The 19411-nt window shown below is 38.3% G+C and overlaps 1 protein-coding gene across 2 annotated transcripts in view; it reads right to left on the bottom strand.

Annotated features, from left to right (window-relative positions):
• The window catches only part of FAM114A1 (family with sequence similarity 114 member A1), a 34557-nt gene extending 16544 nt beyond the window's left edge, over positions 1–18013 (bottom strand). For both annotated transcript variants that reach the window (XM_050896044.1, XM_050896043.1), the window contains exons 1-6: positions 17672–18013; positions 16233–16320; positions 5135–5248; positions 4869–4975; positions 3000–3134; positions 318–470 (exon numbers count right to left, since the gene is read on the bottom strand). In XM_050896044.1, the coding sequence (XP_050752001.1) occupies positions 318–470; positions 3000–3134; positions 4869–4975; positions 5135–5248; positions 16233–16320; positions 17672–18013 (939 nt within the window). The remainder of the gene's footprint in view (positions 1–317; positions 471–2999; positions 3135–4868; positions 4976–5134; positions 5249–16232; positions 16321–17671) is intronic.
• Between the last annotated feature and the right edge of the window lie 1398 nt (positions 18014–19411).

The raw sequence follows: 19411 nt of genomic DNA, 5'->3' as shown, positions 1-19411 counted from the left end.
ATACAAACCCAAAAGACTTCAACCTCCTTGCAAATTCTGAAAAGACATCTGCATAGTGTCACAAGCTGAAAAATATGGTCCTAACAAAAATAACTTTCAGTTATGAAACCGTTTGTTTTGAGTTAATCTTGGAGTTAAATTTTAGGTGTATTGAGATTGATTTCCTGAAGCCAAGGACTGGCCTGTGGGACCAATCCAGATTTCTCTGAAGTTGATGGATAACTTACTGTTCATTCCACACGTACCTGCAGAGTGAAATTAATGTAAAGATCAATTTTTTACCAACCATTTTGATTCATGCTGTCTGCATACTGTACCTGAGCTTCACTTTCATTTGACAGGATTTCCAAAGCTTCAAGATGAGACAAACCTTGGAATTCATCAAAAAGTAGTCCATAATGTGCTGTTCTTTCAACTGTAACTTGCTGGGCCCGCCTCTGTTTCTCTTTTTCTTTAGCTTCTCGCAACAGCTGCAAAAATATACATCATTCCTGTTGTTTTATTGGTAGTGCTGTAGGTACAACAGATTTTATTACTTTCTGCTTCTGCTTGTCTAGGAAGCCGTAATAAAATTTGGGACTATCACACCTGCAGAGCTGAAATTTTAGAGCTGAAATATCTAACTTATTTTTTGATAAACTTCTCTAATAAAATATTTAAGTAGTATTCTAAGTGTGGTTTTCCCAATGGTAATTGCTAACCATCTTTTTTTAAAAAACAATGAAAAAACAAATAATCTTGCTTATGTTCTCAAAAGCAATGTCAGCTATGGATACCGTATAACAAATTTAGCCACCAATTACAATGAAAGAAAAATAAAAATGACTATTTCATACACAGCCTTAAAGAGTCATGCAATCCATTCCACAGACCACAAAAGGGGAAGAACATTATTTTCAGGACTTACCTACCTACTTGCATAAATAATGCACCTACATAAATATTTCCTATAAAATATTTTTAGCAGATACTAAAGTCCATTTTATGTGACAGCAGGACTGACAAAAGAGATTGGCCTAATAAGGTATGGGTGGAAAACTTGCTGCGCACTTGAGTTGAAAAGCGATTATTGCATTTTTGTGTTGTTGTTGTTGATCCTGTCTGTTAGTTTTTATAAAAAAAGTGTTTAAAAAAAAATAATGCTGCTTTTCTAAGAGAAAACCATTAAATAGTAGAATTGCCCCAAAGGTGGGGCAGAACTACACTCCACATACTTGGGGATATTTTGGAGTGATCTTCTTATACACTTCTACTAGTGTATAAGAAGGATAGGCTAGTGTATAGAATAGGATCTTCTATTCCTTCCTTCTATTCCCAGGAAGGAGCGGCCTCTCGTATGAATTTGCTACAGTAAAGCTGGTAAATACATCTGAACTGCATCTTAAATCACATATAAGCCTCTGAATACAGGTGAACTCTCGCCACACACTATTCCATCATTCAGAATTTCTACGATATTGTCTTCAGTTATTCATTTGTTACTGTCCTGGTTTTGGCTGGGATAGAGTTCATTTTCTTCCTAGTAACTGGTACAGTGTGGTTTGGATTTAGTGTGAGAATACTGTTGATAACACACTGATGTTTTAGTTGTTGCTAAGTAGCGCTTATCATAAGTTAAGGATTTTTTTCAGTTTCCCATGCTCTGCCAGCAAGCAGGTGTGCAAGAAGCTGGGAGGGAGCAGAGCCGGGCAGCTGACCTGAACTAGCCAAAGGGGTATTCCATACCATGGAACGTCATGCTCAGTATATAAACTGGGGGAGTTGGCCGGGAGGCACAGATTGCTGCTTGGGCATCAGTCAGCAGGTGGTGAGCAATTGCATTGTGCATCACTGTTTTTTTTTCTTTGGGTTTTATTTCTTTTTTTCTTTTTTTGGTTATATTCCTTTTCATTACAATTATTATTATGATTATATTTTTTATTATTATTATTAAACTGTTCTTATCTCAACCCACGAGTTTTACTTTTTTTCGCTCCTCCTCCCCATCCCACTGGGAGGGGGGAGGAGTGAGCAAGCGGCTGCATGGTGCTTAGTTGCTGGCTGGGGTTAAACCACAACAGTTACAAAAGACTTATGATGGTAGATTTTTCAGTCTCCACCTTAAAAAGATCACCCACAAAGTTTTATGTACAAATCACCTAAAGGGAAGCATTGTGTTATGTGACCCATGAGAACTGATTTATGTCACTTTCTGCCTCAGATTTTATGTGTGAATTCATGCATATTATTTAGGAAGGTATTCTCAAAAGCTCGTTTTAACCCTGTGGGCCTTAGCAAGAGTTACTTGCTTTTGGCCTACTACAACAGTATCAATCTGTTCACACTTACAATGACAAACACTAAAGATGAAACATCTCATTAGAAGAAAAATACCTGACTCCTCTCTACAAGGAAGTAAACGTGTAGTAAAATTAAAGTTTTTTTCAATGTCTATTGATTTCCACAGCCTCCCTCCTCTCAAAGTCTGGAGAGCTAAAATAATTTGGTACTGACAGCACTTACACTTCTGTTTTTATCATGCCTCTGAACTTTTAAACATATGAGTCATGACTGTGTAAGGGTACCATTAGTTTAGATGGACATTGAGATACAACTTTTCACAGCTTTAATTCCTAATGAAACATATGTCATATTCCAGTATTACTCATTTCCAAGGGAAGTAGTATAGTGATGTTTATGCTGGAAGATATCTATCTACAGCTGTTACAAAAACATCAATAATTTGATTCTGTCTCCAGAGTGTAATGATTTATCACCACATATACTATCTTATTAAAATCAGCTATTGCACATGTGATTATGCAGAAAAGATGATTTTACATTATCTTTTGTGGTTTTGCGAAGAAAAATAAAGTGGAGCAAATATAAAGCATAATATTTATTTCCATAAGCCTAGCCAATATCTACTGCAATAAATAAAGCCTCTCCCTGAGGCATCTGAAATTCTGGAAAAAGAATCTGAAACTGCATTGACAGAGCTGTATTTAAATAAATCCAACCTGAGAGAGAGAAACTGTTCTTGCCATCAGTGTTTTGGTTCTCTTAAATCCAGGATCGCTTTCTGCAAGGACATTCATGGTTGTCTTCCCAATAAATTCCAAAGCATCTAAGCCTCCAGATAATACACTTTTCCCCTGTATAAAATAATGCAATGTGGTTATTTTCTTTCCACTTTATGCTAATATGACTGTAAAGAGTATTGCTTTTGCCAACACCATCTTTGAACATTCAGATCCCTAGATTTTCTATGCTTTAACTAACAATAGGATTGATAAATTTATAAAATTAGGTTACTTTGTTCTGAATACATTTTCAAAAAGAAAGAAATGAACTATACAAATATTTCTAGTTAATTAGAAGACTCACACTGGAGGAAATTTAACACCTCTTGCAAATAAAAAAATTATGAATAATACCACTTTAATTTCATCCGAAGTAGCATCTAGTCCGTGGGAACGTATTTTAGATAGGAATAATATGGAGCCAAAGTCCATCATGAACAGGATGACCCTGCTTTACCTAACTGATTTCTAAAATTTTGACACTTGTGATGACTCTGGAACTGTCTATCGAAATACAGTTGTTTTTCCTGTGTCTTCATACTAGCATTAGCCCTCACTCACAATTTTTCATGTACATGGAAGAAGAATTTTCACTGGCTAAAGATTTCCATTTCAATCTGAATTATGCATCTGTCAGATACTCAAATGCTGATGTAACCTGATATATAATGGAAAACCCTACCAAAGTCTCAAACGGCATTACAGGCAACTTACTGAAACCTATTCTTTCTGTTTGGTGACTTTCATCATTGTGGTATAGTAGCCTCTCTAGGTTTGCATAAGAGCATATTTCTCTTATTTGCAAATCTTATACAGTGCTCAGGTAGTCTTACTGGTGTCCAGCTCTCAAAAGCCCTACGACGCTCCAAATTCTGTAGCAACAGTCTTAGGAATAATCTATAGGAATCTCCCTCTGCTCCCAAAATCTTTGATATTAGAATGATATCGCCTGAGATGAGGCGCCCAGAGTGAACTGGATATGCACTAAAAAAGAACTGCCCCTTTGTAAAACATGCTCAATGGTGAGTTAGTCTTCTATGCTTTTTTAGCCGATGCTTAAAGTCACTTACAATTTCAAACTGAAAATTCAACTGAAAAGCTCAGAGGAAAACATTTGCTACGGTAATAGTGTGTAAAAAATGTTGGGGAAGAAGATGACACAAAAATTGATTTGGGAACAGTATGGTACAGGATTTTGCAAAAGCTGAAACACAGAAAACCAGAAAAGGATGAAGTGCAACACATAGAAAATATATGGAGAGTGTATGGGAAAGAACCATGGACAAAAGATTTTGCCTCACTGAGTCTGCAATCAGACCACCTTCCGGGAACGCTAATATGAAATGAGAGACTAGATAGAGAGGTGAAGGTAAGGGCCAGGGACTAACAATACAGAGTTTAGTAAAAGCCTTCAAATAAGCAAATGGAGTATTTTCTTACTCTATCTGCCTTCAAAAATGATAACAAATCCTATCATACTTTCTCTGGAAGCACTTCACTGTAAAAAAAATTAGACAATGGTACCACAACTATGAAAAAGATTTCCCAAGAATTTGCAGAACTCTATACAGTTTAAAGACCATATTTTTCACTGAAACTGGTGCCAAAGTAGTAACTGACTTAGTTGTGTTTGACTTTTTTTTTTTAATTTGACACAGTTATTTTGCCATGGAAGTGACTCTAAACAGACTTACAAAAAACTGTTTTTACAAAGACCTACAACTTAACAAATGTGACCTACAGTGAAGCTGCACCTAAAAATGATGAAGAATAAGTAGAGCAGAGAGGCTAGCTGTAATGACTCACTGTGTTCTGTACAGCATTAGTGATAGCTGACAACATGCCACGAGATCCAGATGAGGGAGAAGAAGGAATATTCTCGGAAGAGCTTTGGTCCAGAGAATCTTCTGCTTCTAACAAAAGAAAAAAAGCAAGCTACAGCATACTTTCAACTCTACAAGTCACAAATTACAGTAAACTGGATTCTGTGATCAAAATCTTAAAATTTTGGAAATTGGACTAATTTGGCAGTGTCAAAGAGTTTTGTCCAATTTCAGTGAACTTGAACTTACGTATAGTTGGTGTTTCAGCTGGAGGAGGCTCTGCTGTTTCCGAAGATGCTGAACTTGCGTTATGAATTCCTAGGGTAGTTCCTGCTTTTTCCTTTACTGCTGTTATCCCATGACCTGCAGCAGAAGCATATTTTAAATTATATGATTTGAAAACTTATTACTAACAGTACATAGTATTCTTATACTCCACGAATGATGACAATCAGAATAACTATTACATTTACCCCAACTGCTTAATCTTTTTCTATGTTAATAATTCACTTGTTCTACTATATCCAGTATATTAACTGCCTAGAACTGATAAAGCTGAAATATAATACAAATGACACTGGATCTGAAATGTAAAACTCGTTTCAGTGGCACATGTAAGTTTAGTTCCCTGCTTTTCAAAATACTAAATATTCTATTACAATCAGTTTAAACAGAAAATGATGGTCATCCTAATGCTGTAGGGTTTGGCCTCATCTAGTTTTCAGAAGTCTAGAACAATTAACCCACACTTAATGGACTGTGGGTGACTGCAGGGCTGAGGTAAGGAATCTGTTCTTCAGTCTGCTGCATAGGTGCTATGTTAGGTAAGTATTTTAGGAATACTTACCCAGGTCCTCAATGTTATTTCAGGATTTAAGCTCCTCAGTTGCTCATTTGAAGTAAACTTCTAAAGTGTCTCTCCTCAAAGCTGCTATTTAAACATACTTTGTAAAGTCTGTTGGTGTCAGATGACACAGACAGAATTATTGTTCCAGTGGTAGCTGATCTCCTACCTAGATTTTACCACCTTTACCTGACGCATATGTAGCGATTCCTTAACTCTCTGTTCTATTAAAATGGTCTAGTTTAATGTAATGAATATGTGTTATCAGTGTTTTTATCTGACTAACTTTGACAGAACAGGATTGCTTTGCTGCTTTTCTACACAGTTTATTTACACTAGCAGATCACATGGCCTGGTAATATCGCACTATAGGATAGGGTGGGATTGCCTGGTAGTCAGGAAAAGGAGGCAATAGCTTCCTCATCTGCATCAGCTGCAGCTGAAAAATGCTGCCCTTGAAAAAGACTACCCTCAAATTGTCTGCCTGTTCTGCTTCTGCATATATCCACAAGTATGTTCATGATATGCTTCTCTCATTACAAATGATCCAGCTAGCACATCTTCCTTAGCTGGAATAAGTAAACAACCAACCAGGTGAGCAATATTTCTTTCCAACACAAAATGAAATGGCTTCAGTGACCCTATTTGATTTTTTTTCTTGCACAGTACACTGTTACTGCATCTCACGTAAAGCTGATCACTTCTAGCAGTAGGACAATACAGAATGCTTTAACTATCTGCCTAACTACTTATGAGAAGTATTAATGACAATTTCATACTTCTTTGCTTTGTTACCTTAAACTGAACTGTAAATAGATAAATGATTTCAGAAAAGGCATTAATACAGATGCTCAGGCAGATACCTAGACATCTAAGGCACGAAGTTAAGCATAACGATTCATTAAATGTTGTCCATACTTTCCCACAATTGTGTGCACTTTCTATTAGAAAAGTTCAAAGCATCTTTTCTGAGTTATATTAACTACAGCAAAATAGCCTATCATTTGCCAGTGCTCTGCAGTGTTCTGAATAAACATACACATATACATATACATATGCATGTGTGTGTGTAGTCATACAAATATGCTTTTGAACATCTGATTAAGAAAAATGCAGCAAAACTATCTGAAATGGAGTCGGAAGAAGGAAAGCTTAGATTTATGATTCTATGATTTCCAGATGGGTTGCACATCAGGTGCTCTATGAATTCAATAATAAATATACTCTAGAAAACATATGAAGCAGCAGTACTGAAAGATCACATACAAGAAAACTGGAGTATCTGGAGGTAAACACAAAGAACAGATGTCCCCTAAGGAACAGACGAGCAGAAACAAGTAATTTTCTATAAGACAGCGTAAGCTGCATGGGGTCCTGATGTTTTACACTGAAAGAGAGACTAGGCAGATACATGCTTTTACCTGTCAAAAGAAAATACGATTTTTGTCTATTTTATCTAATGTTGTCATGGTTTAACCCCAGCCAGCAACTAAGCACCATGCAGCTGCTTCCCCCTCCCCCCTCCAGGTGGGGCGGGGAGGAGGGGGGGGAAAAAAAAGTAAAACTCGTGTGTTGAGATAAGAACAGTTTAATAACTAAAGTAAAATAAAATACACTACTAACTAATAATAATAATAATAACAATATAATAATAATTGTAATGAAAAGGAATATAACCCAAAAAAGAAATAACACCCAAGAAAAGACAAGCGATGCAATTGCTCACCACCCGCTGACCAATGCCTGAGCCGCGATCCGCGCCTCCCGGCCAACTCCCCCCGTTTATATACTGGGCATGACGTTCCATGGTATGGAATACCCCTTTGGCTAGTTCAGGTCAGCTGCCCCGGCTCTGCTCCCTCCCAGCTTCTTGCACACCTGCTTGCTGGCAGAGCATGGGAAACTGAAAAGTCCTTGGCTTAAGATAAGTGCTACTTAGCAACAACTAAAACATCAGTGTGTTATCAACAGTATTCTCACACTAAATCCAGAACACAGCACTGTACCAGCTACTAAGAAGAGAGTTAACTCTGTCCCAGCCGAAACCAGGACAAATGTCTTACAAAATGTAGCCATACATTCAACTGTACAGATCATACTAGGTTATACACCACAGTGATTTAAGTCATTGCTGGATAACTTCTTGCCTTTTGCAAAATCTGTTCCAGTGCAGATACTGGAGAGTTGCGTACTGCTTTGTCTAATCTCAAATCTCCTGCACATTTTAATCGGTTCAATGAAGATACTATCATGAATAGATTCTAGAGTCATTTATTTACTCTCCAAATTCCTGGGACTCACTTAAGTAACTATTAATTGTGCTTTTAAACTAATGTAATAGATACTCCATGTCACATTCCTTTCCATTTCTCCTGCTCACAACTTTTTAAATGAGCAAAACAGTTCTAGTCTTTCCATTGACTTAATTTTTCTTAAGGACTTGACTTGCTAACAAAATATTATTGTCCTGTAATTATATGAAAAATTAACTACGAACATTAAGTAAAAATTTCCTTTTAAGTGTATGCGAAAGTTACGGATTTTCAGATTAATTTCCCAGTTTTTTTCTGTATCTAAATATGTTTTAATTTTTTTTTATATTCTGTAATTTGGTTCTCATAGTTTTGCAGACAACCTTATACTTCCGAAAAAGGAGGCACACAGTCGCTGTACTGATATTTACAGACTTACAAAAGGCAGCATTTTCAGGGCTGTGGTTACATGCACTAGAATGATAAGAAAATATTTCAGGTCAGCTAGGAGTGGTTTTGCTGAACTAGGCTATATGGCATGTATGTTTGATTACAACAAAACCAGATGAGATCAGAAGACCACAACTGAAGCAAGTTAGCGCTGTTAGATACACATACATGCACGAACATGGCAGAAGCGCATGTTGCTCTGGAAATGATTATTTGTAATTTCAAAAGGCACAGAAATAAAAGAGGTTATGGGAGATGAGCCTACATTTTAGAGATAAAGGTGCACTGGTTTTGTTACACTGGGTGTGGTAATGCAACTGAGCTGATATTGTAAGCTTAGGAACACCTCTGATGCCTCCATTTACTCATCTGTAACAGCAGAGACAGAAGAGCTCTGCAATGGGTATTGTCAACTGCATGCTTTTTGAAGAAAGCATGCTTTTTTCCCTGTGTTGTTGCTTTTGTTTTTCTTGCCTACATGATTTCTTTTCTTTCTCTTGGCTGGCAATTTGAGCAGAATATTGTTGTTCATCTTGCTAGCTGGAATCTTTCACTTGAAAAGGAAGGTTTTGCAAGCAATGCCTAAAAACGCGGCCTGCCTTTGAGTTTGCCTGATCTGCCCAAGGCCAGATTACAGCACTCACAAACGCTTTAGTCAGATACACCCCACTTCACTTTAGGCTCTCTTATCTTCCACCTCCCAGCTTAGTAGCTTTGAATTCCCTGCAGAGCCGAGAGAGGCCAACAGATACCTCCGGAGGGCAGTTCAGCATGTCTGAAATCTAAACCATTCTCTGTAGGAATCGCTGTCCCTTGTCAATCTAGTACTCCCAGGCAACTGGACTCCCTGCTTCAGTGGTACAGATGGGGAGGAAGAGTTTGAGATTTTGTCCCTGGCTACCACAGTGTCTTTGCCACCTGGGTTGCACCATGGGGACATTTCTGATGAACAACCAATCAAAATTTAGTCTAGTAAGACGAATGAAGCTTCATCTGGTTCAAGTTAAAGATGAAGATTGAGGCCTTAAATTAGCATCTGACACTGAGTGAGAAACTGAAGAACCTGCAGATGGCTGGGGGGGAATCATTCCACTGTACAACGTATAGATATGTGGAAAAGCCAGCTGTGCTCTGGTTTTGTACAATAAAAAAGTGGGATCCCATTGTGCTCACTTTGAGCCTATCCCATTGGCACTCCATTCAAGGCTTTAGAAAAATTCTCTTCCTTGTAGTTAAAACAAAAACAGAGACTAGATTCTGATAATACCTATGCTATCCAGTCTGTAAATCAGGAATAACTCCAACTAAGCTAGTAAATGAGACTAGTTTCAGATCTCTTTATTGCAATGGTAAAGGGTTTTAATAATAGCAATTGGCATAAAGGCTGCTACAACAGATGACTGGTTCTCAGCCTCTTCTAGATCATAAGCCCATGTTAAAAGACATAAATAAAGCAAACAGGACTGCCACCCCCAAAAACATGTCCACAATTCCTCCCATCTGTTACTTGCATTCAGTATTCTTAAAAAGGAAGAACTGTGAAAAAGGGGTTTGCTGCTACAGCAGCTGTAAAGTGTTATTTACAAAACAGTTGAGTGACCACCATGTGATTGCAGGCCCAAAACCAGTTTCCCCTTAATCAGCTGAATTTATGCAATGAAAAAAAAGTCTTCTGAAGAGATTAACTGTCCTTTTTATGACCACATAAGGTACAAGCATAACACCCAGCCTTTGTTTTTTTTTATATCGTTCTTTATTTCACAACAGGCGAACAGTATCTATAGAGAATGGAAAAGATATTCACATCATTTCAATACTTTAGTTTCACATTATCTGAAGCATTTGCATTTCCGTTCCACACAGACTTCAATTTAAGCTATGCAATGCTCATTATTACATATACCCATGCGAAATAATATCCAAGCTCATCACAGTGACATCAAAAGTGACATTTCATTCTGTCATACTGAGTGACAAGAAAAGGTTTTCAGCATACCAGGGAGAACTATGGGTGTCTGATATATCCGTGTGCCATTCTACCAGGTGAAGAACTAGATGAGGAATATACCCAAGCACAAAATAATCAAGATAGCAGAATATTAATTACAAGCAATGCATGAGAGAGATGCATTAAGCAGCCTTATAGTATGAATTTCAGAGACCGTGTATATTAAATAGCTGGGTTCTATTTTTTATTACTTTTATTGTGTAAGAGGTATTGACAGATGTTAGTCTTACCAATGGCACTAGAGGTAAAAAACCCCAAACTTACATGGAGTGAAGCACATGCATACAGCATGATAAAGAACAGACTTTGTTTGGAAATGCAGCTTTTGAGCACCATAACTTAAGCACCTTATGAATGCCATAATTCATTCATACAAACCCATACAGGATATGAAAGGCAAGGCTTGTAGAAGGTAGTAACTTTCATTAAGCTAGTGTAGATAGCTTAGTTGGAAAAAAAACCAGACAGACAAGCTTTCAAGCATGTTTTTAAAAACGGAAGTCACAAGCTTCAAGTACAGACTGAGAATATATTTTGCCTCACTCAAGCCCTGGGGATAAAAGGTTTGCTGCTACAGCTAAGCTGACCTAATGGCTTCTTGGTGCTGGTATGGGAGGTTCTGCTCCTTCCATGTTCCGTATTTGTCCCTTCTGCTTGCCCTGGCACTTATCTCAGTGAGTTGGTTCAAGGAACTGAAGAGGCAGAAAATGGATTTTTCTTTCCTCTAGAGTTATTCTTATGTCAGTTTAGCTTCCTGAACTGGATTACTGGCAGCTCAGAGGAGCATGAGTGCTGGCACAGGGAGGAGGAAGAAACATGCAAGGAAAAGAGAGGTGCAGGACTGCACATTTCAGGGGCTGCTAGCCATTATATTGGCTTAGCTGCAATGGTAACCCACTGTTAGAGCAGAGTTTTATCAACATTATTACTAAAAGACTGGATGGTGTAATTGCTGATTTACTAAAAACTACAATTTGAAAGAAAGCAGGTAAAATGGTGACAGTAAGTACAACAAGTTGTGTCTCCAGATCACAGTGAACCTACTTCTCCCATCTCATCATCCCAGCAACTATTTCAGTGGATCTACTCCACCATGGTTCCACAAGGGGGGAAACCAAACTTCTTGCACCTTTTAAAAACAAAAGAACACTCTTCACCTCATTAATGAGGCAGATTCAATAACTTTCATAGTGTGACATCTAGTGTCAGACACTAAGCATGGTTCAGGCAGTGACTGCTACTAATCTAAAGGCATTACAGATTCTGTTGTGTAGAGGAGTATCACATCTGCCTTGTGGTGGGGACCTTGATCCAAATAATGTCAAAATCAGTTCAAAGACAACAGACATTTTCTTTAGAATACAAAACCATCACCAAAACAATCACTGGCTATATGTGCTGAGTTAGTTAAAGAGAGATAAGATACAAATTATATGGAAACTACCTTATTATTCAAAACTCAAATCAGCTATGCTAAACAAACTATAGCCATGCAGTAAAAATGCTAATCTGTTTGGGAGCTCTAAATCAGGGTTTGAAGGATAATGAAACAGAGATCCTTGGAACAACCATTTCAGCTCAGTCTTAAAGAGAAAGGAATGTAAGAAAGAAATTTTTTACAGTAAGAAAGATCATTCACTGGAACAACCTCCCCAGGGACGTGGTAGAGTCCCCAGTCCCCACTGCTGGAGGTTTTCAAGATGTGACTGGACAAGGTGCTAGATAATCTCATCTAGGCACCCTTTCCCACAAAAGCCTGGACTAGATGATCTTTCGAGGTCCCTTCCAACCTGGGCTGTTCTATGATACTATTTGTTAAAAGCCGAATGCATTTGGTTAGGCCTTTAAGATGTTATCTAGTCCACCTCAAACTGTTTCTGCTATTTTTACAGAGTACAATTTTGAAGAAAAATATAAGGCATAGTAAATATGTGTCACACTTAACCAGACAAGCAGCTGTGTTGTACAAAGACAATGACAGAACAACAGAAAAATCACACACCAAAGGTGTTGCTGGTAAGTCTAATTCCAAGAAAGCAGCTTTACTTATATCACTGGCTACACTGAAGGAATAAGCAACATTAAAACAGACTGGATCATGGCAAACCTATTTTCTGATGTAGAATAGGAGATGAAGCGTTGGTTGAACTGCTCAGATATTAAACGGAGTAACTTGAAGGGGAATAATAAATATTTAATAAAAGAAGAAAGCTTATAGAAATTCCCAATAGCTTTATCTTTTTTTTCTCTCTCTGTCTCTTGCTAGGAATTATCATACTGAAGCAGGCATATGGTATACGCAGTCCCACACCCTGTCTGTGACAGTGACGGACAGTAAATACTTCACAGGATCAAGCATGAATTTCCATAACAAACAACTAGGAAATAAGCCCTCTATATCAGGAATATAAACTATTACCTGCTGCATTGATTTCCTGGAACAAATCTAAGATTATCTATGTGGTCTTCCAAGTTACCTTGGGTTCAGTGAACAAGGAAGAGCGTACATTTGATTTCTGCTTAATTCAAATATTTTATTTAATAAATTCACAGAGAAAAGTTAGATCCGAAATTATTAGATAGTAATATGGGAACTCAATCCTACGCTGATCCCAGGGTCAGGAAGTCTAAGTTGTAGATTCCAGGAAATGGGAAGAGAAAACAGGGAAAGTGCTGCTTTACATACATCTGGTTTCAGGCTCTTTCCCAGTTGCTCTTGGTCACTGCCAGAAACTAGATAGAAGATGGGTCTTCAGTGTGACATAGCACAAACATTCTCATGTAAAATTAAAATTATTTTTAAATTTTCTTTTTCCTTTTCTGCATGTGGATGCTCCTTTGCCTAGGCAACCTGACCTGTTCCAACTGTGCTCATTTTTAAATAATAATTCTAAAAATATATATACATGGTGATGATATGCCTATTCAAAATAGTCAACATCCCACAACCTTATCAAGTCAGGCTGCCTAGACAACAAACTTGTTCACATATTTACACTCTGTGAAGATAGTTATGATGCTGATACAGTCAGATGGTATGTTAAGCCAGTATCAATTAAGCATGAATTTTTAATGTATATAAACCAAGATGTCATATGGCCTATATAAAAATGAGATCACATCATTAAAAAGTCCCTGGAAATCCACAGAGATACAATGCTGGCAGCAGGTTTTAGAGACAAAAGCAACAAAGCTGTAAAAAGATTGTCTAATAAGTAAACAAGACATACAAGAAGGGATACAACACTGTCCTGGTTTCGGCTGGGACAGAGTTGATTTTCTTCCTAGTAGCTGGTATAGTGCTGTGTTTTGGATTTAGTAGGAAAATAACGTTGATAACACACTGATGTTTTTAGTTGTTGCTAAGTAGTGTTTATACTAAGTCAAGGATTTTTCAGCTTCTCGTGCCCAGCCAGCAAGAAGGCTGGAGGGGCACAAGAAGCTGGGAGGGGACACAGCCAGGACAGCTGACCCAAACTGGCCAAAGAGCTATTCCATACCATATGACATCATGCCCAGTATATAAACTGGGGGAGCTGGCTGGGAGGGGGGATCGCGGCTCGGGAACTAACTGGGCATCGGTCAACGAGTGGTGAGCAATTGCATTGTGCACCACTTGCTTTGTATAGTTTAATTCTTTTAGTATTACTATTGTCATATTATTATTATCATTATTTTTCCTTCCTTTCTGTCCTATTAAACTGTCTTTATCTCAACTCACGAGGTTTTTTTTTTTTCCCCTGATTCTCTCCGCCATCTCAGGGGTGGGGGGCAGTGAGTGAGTGGCTGCGTGGTGCTTAGCTGCCGGCTGGGGTTAAACCACGACAAACACATATTCTTGTTTGTCTCCCAAACTTTTTCCAACAGCATTCATCATTTTCAGGCAAGCTCACATCAGTTGGGCAAGAAAACACCTATGGCCATACTGCCCCACAGAAAATGTATACACTTTGTGACACTAAACTGATTGCTCAGTGAGGCCAAGACTTCCAAGCAACAGAAGACTATAAGTGAGATTGCCCGTACAAGAACAGTAACTGTTTAGTAACAAATAATCTTATGACTCACAAACAACATTAGAATGGCCATTTGATAGAATACTATTTATTGCAAAAGCTAAACAGAATAAAAATATGGCTATCTCACAGGCAAAAACCGAATGAACTGAAAAAGCTCTGTTCCAAGAAACCCACTGCTACAACTATAAAAATGAACTGAAGAATTCATCAGCATTACAATTCCAACTGATCAACAGTAAAATTACTTTTATGCACATAAATTTCTTCTTTAGTTATTTACACTAAGCCAAATTCTTTTCAGAATGCTGCTGTTATGATGATCTGAGAACGTAAGAGAGGCAAGGCTCAGGGAAGCCTGTGAAAGCAGTACCCTTTATTAGACCTACTAACAGCGTTGGGGAAAAAAATGGGCGAAAGATTCGACACAGAGGCCCTTCTTCAAGTCTGAAAGGGAAGTGCTAAACTTTAAGGTTAAATACAAGTTGAGAATACTTATGCAGTTCCACACCTAGTTATGCTGCCCTTGTCCCCATTGGCATGTTCTGTGTGTTCCCATCATTTCCCATTCAGTAGCATTCGGGTGATCAAATGGTGAGCCAGATTAGGGAATTTACAAACTGATCTGGCTGAAGATCCAGCTCTTACTTCTTTTGTACTTTTCAAAATTAGTCCCATAAACCAGCTCCCAATATCACTACATGAAGGCTACTGTTAGCCTAAGAGAAGGAAGAAATACATTGCTGGGGCAGGGCAGGCCTGCTCCTTTCAGCAGCAACCTTCACTTACGTCAATTTAAAGACATCTTAGAAACCCATTCTGAGTTTAATTAGGTATGTTAATTGGTTGAACTGTCTGAAAGAAAAGCTAGTTACAAACTCTTGAGTGTGGGTGTTACCGAAAAAAAGAGAGGATAGGGGAGGTTCCCTCCTTCTTGGAGAAATAGAAATAATTTATTGCCCATGGAACAGAGAAGGGTAAGGAGGAGAATTATTTAGTCTTATATGGGATCATAAAACCAGTATCTCTGCTGAATCCATTATTTTTAGTAAATAGCAATTAATTCCTAGGTTCATCTTTTGAAGGTGTTTTGTGGATCCTTTATGAGAACTGACTAGTTAGCAGCTGTTTTGTGAGAAATGATTTCCCACTGGTAACTAGGTATTTGCATGCTTCGTTTTTTGTCTGTGAGTTCTCGATGTGTAATGATCAAGTTTTACCTAAAGTCTTCACAAGGACATTTTTGTACTGACCTACTATTGGAAATAAGAGTATAGGGAGAGGGAGTATAGGGTCCATGTTTCAATATGTTGTTCTACTCTCTGAAGTCTGGTGTGATAGCTTAACAGTTTCACTGGGTGTCAATGAAAGCTGGAATGATTTACGAGAAGTGAATTCATATTGTATAGACAGAAGTCATGGTGTATAAACCACAAACATGCATGTGCACGAATCTGGGTTGGAGTGCTTTGACTTCAAAAACCATAAGCCTTTGGCTGATAGTAATTGTATCAGATTATGTATCCTTTCTGTGAAGAAGCCACAATGAGGTAATTCACTAACTTTACAAACAAGCCTAGTACCTTGTCCATCATCTGACCCAAAGAAATATTTATGTGCTTTGACAGTTTAAAAAATCCCCTATTAAAAAAAATCATGCTTGCCGAGCATATCAGGACAAAACTGTCTATGAATCTTTAAGATACAACATTAATGTGTCTAATGACACATTAAAATTACGATTTATTTCCACATACTTCACTGATTGAACGCTTACCCACTGTGGCAGAAGCTGATGACAGCAGAGACTTTCCCCAGGTACCCCAAGCTCCCCATCTACTTGCTTTAGATGAGGAGTCTGTGGCCTGTAAGAACAAAAATATTACTCCACTGTCTAAAATTCATGTTTTCCAAAGGCAGGAGGAAACACAAAGAACCTGTCAGGCAACAAAGTCCAGCGTTTAATAAATGATGATAGATTGGGTATTATGTGGACTTCAAGCTTCTGTGCACAAGAAAGCAGAATGGGAAGCTTAGTTCAGATCACCTACACCTGAAAGCGCCTAAAACTCCAGAGATGTCTTTACAGATGCCCTAATATATAACTTCAGGCACCCAATCCTATAAAGTCATACAAGTTTATTAGGGCTATTATTAGGGAGGGGCAGGAACTCATCTCCTTCCTGAATTCTACTGGGAGCCAGAGTTAGAGGCTTCTCTGCCTGAGTCTCCTCAGAGGTGTAACCCAGTAGATGTGCACAGGGAACTCCTAACAACTGAGTTCAATAAAAACACAGCCAGTGGAGGTGCTGCCCACCTTTTACATTAATGTGTGGTATTAAGCAATTATCAGTATTCCATATTTAAATCATATTAAGAAATTGTTGTCTCAAGAAAGTCTCCAGTAACACATCACCCCTACACAATCAACTCAAAACCAAAAGCTGAAGTATCCCAAGACAGCTCTGCATTGTGCAGTGTACAGATCCCTGTGGAAGGGATCACTGGTGGAGGGACTAAAACAATGTGTTTTAACCTTTTCCAACTTGTGGATGCCTGAAAATTTTCCAGTGGAGATGAGAACATCTTCAGCTACGTGTATCGGATTTGCATGCTGTATAGACCGTTAAAAAGACTTGTTTTTCTCAGTTTTCTTTTATTAACTTCTTGCAATTACTCACAGGACTCCCAAAGGTCTGTGGACCACAAATCAAAAACTACTGGCCTAGCACAAATCAAAAACTACTGGCTGTTTCACCGTGCCTTGTGAAACATACACCATTTTTGTAAAGTCAATGACTTGAAAATCAGCAAGTACAAGATTCAGTGCTGCATATGCAGCTTAAATTCTGTCCTCTTCTAGGTTCATTCTGTGAACTGAATGAAGCAGATTTCTACAGAAAGCCAGATAACAAAATCACAGGAGTATTATATCTACACAAAATGGACTAGATTCTTAGTAAGATTTAGGCTCTGGTATAGTTTTATTGCAACCAGGCTAGAAAGACCAAATTAACATCATACTGTCAAAGAGAAATTCAACTGTTCCTAGTTTCCAAAAGCTTGGTGTTGCAATTTAACTTATTTTATTCCCATGCAGGTTTTCTGTATATAACTCCCTAGGCTTTTGTGAAAAACAGTTTGTACATTGTACAAAATTCTGTGCTTACAAAGCAGGCAGGGGAGGGCTTTTATGGAAAAGAAAGCATTACTTACTGGACTGCTTTGTTCATGCAGTGTTTCTTCAGACTCAGGTTCTGCATCAAGGCTTACGGTCTCATTGCACTCAGTGGGCATGTCTTCAGTTGCCTCTCCATTGGAAGGCAGACTTTCCATTATTTTTTCAGTCAAAGGGTTTTCATTAATAAATATGTCCCCTTCCTGTCTATTACTGGCACTCTGAGTGGCCTGTCGATGTTCATCTTGTGAAGACTCATGCAAGATCTCAGCTTCCACGAGGTGTGGTACTGACTCGTGAGGCAATACCTCATTGCTGGGCATTTCCATTACTTCAGGTTTTTCTTCAGATGGGATGCCATCACATATGTCTTCAGACATTTTCAATTCTGAATACAGAAAATAAACTAAGTCTTTTAGGTTCCATAAACATTTAAATGACCACAAAATATGCAGCGTTTACTATAAGCTATTGCTGAAAAACAACACAGCCTTGATGTAAGGCCTCCTGAGGCATAGCGCCCTGTGGCACATGCATCATGCCGGCACTGGTATCATGATGATATTCTGAATAATCTATTCACCTTGCAGGATCTCACTCAAGTACAAAGAGCAGCATTACTGTTTTCCAAAATACTGTTTGGTGAGGGAGAAAGGATGTTCATTTTTCTGGAGAAGTCAAATATAAGAGCTTCCACATGGTTAATTCCTATGTTCCCTATTAGATGGGTATGAAAGACCACTGGATAACAGGATAATCTGAGCTGCAATAGCCAAGCAGCTCTTGCTCTCCTCATCACTTCCACATACACAGGTTCCTATAGCCTGCTGACTGATGGAGAGGAGGATGACAAACACAGTGTGACTAAAACTGTGGTGATATTTATGTGTTGGAGAAGGGGCATAATTTGAGAACACGACGGGCTATGGTCCCTGCAGCCATTTCGTAGACAGGAAGCATTCACTGCTCATACTGTTTCTGCATCACTTGTCTCAAAGGCTTACTGTTTGGGGAGTGCAACACTTCTCACCTGCTCCTAAAATTCCAGCCGTGTGATTAAACTTCAATTTTGAAGCCAAGGTAGGCTTGCATGACGTACAGTTATTAATTTCAACTTTTTTTTTGTAAGTTATGAACCAGTTTTCTCTTATTTACTCCTTATATTCCAATGTAACTTTCTTTTTCTAAGTATTTTCCACCACTGTGCAGTCATCAGGCTGAGGATCCAGGAAGGGAAAGAAATGGCCATTGAGCAAGCTCTGCAGCTGATTAAGGAGTGGCACTGGTGGAGTCCAAAAGGACTACTGTACAGTGATTACCACCACTTACTTGTTGGCAACAACAGTATGCTTGGCACTCTACACAGATGACAACCCTTGACAGAGAGTTGTCACTGCAAGCTCTTGACTATATGCGGAGTTGCATGGCATAAAATAAACTCACACAGTCCTCTCTGTAGATGTTGTCTTTTCATTGACTCCCATATTAATTAAATATGGTTCAAAGCTTTGTACCTGTTAGGAAGGACTGAGGTTCTAAGAGAGACTGAAGAACAGGGGAAAAAAAAAAAAGGCAAAAAGCAAAATATAGCTGGGATTTAGGAGAAATCTGCCTGAGAAGCATGTATTTAAATTAGTATATTTTATTAAAGTTTATAGAATCATATACATCTGTGGCTTTAGCAGCCTGTTTATCTAACTTGAATGTAGATCAGCTGTTTGAACAGTTCCAAGAATAGCATTTGGGATCAGTGAACAAGAAACATAAATAAACAAATA

The sequence above is a fragment of the Gymnogyps californianus genome, chromosome 4, assembly GCF_018139145.2.
Source record: "Gymnogyps californianus isolate 813 chromosome 4, ASM1813914v2, whole genome shotgun sequence".
In the NCBI taxonomy this organism is placed as follows: domain Eukaryota; kingdom Metazoa; phylum Chordata; class Aves; order Accipitriformes; family Cathartidae; genus Gymnogyps; species Gymnogyps californianus.
Note: the sequence above shows the minus strand (reverse complement) of the source record. Positions and strands in the feature narration are given on the sequence as shown.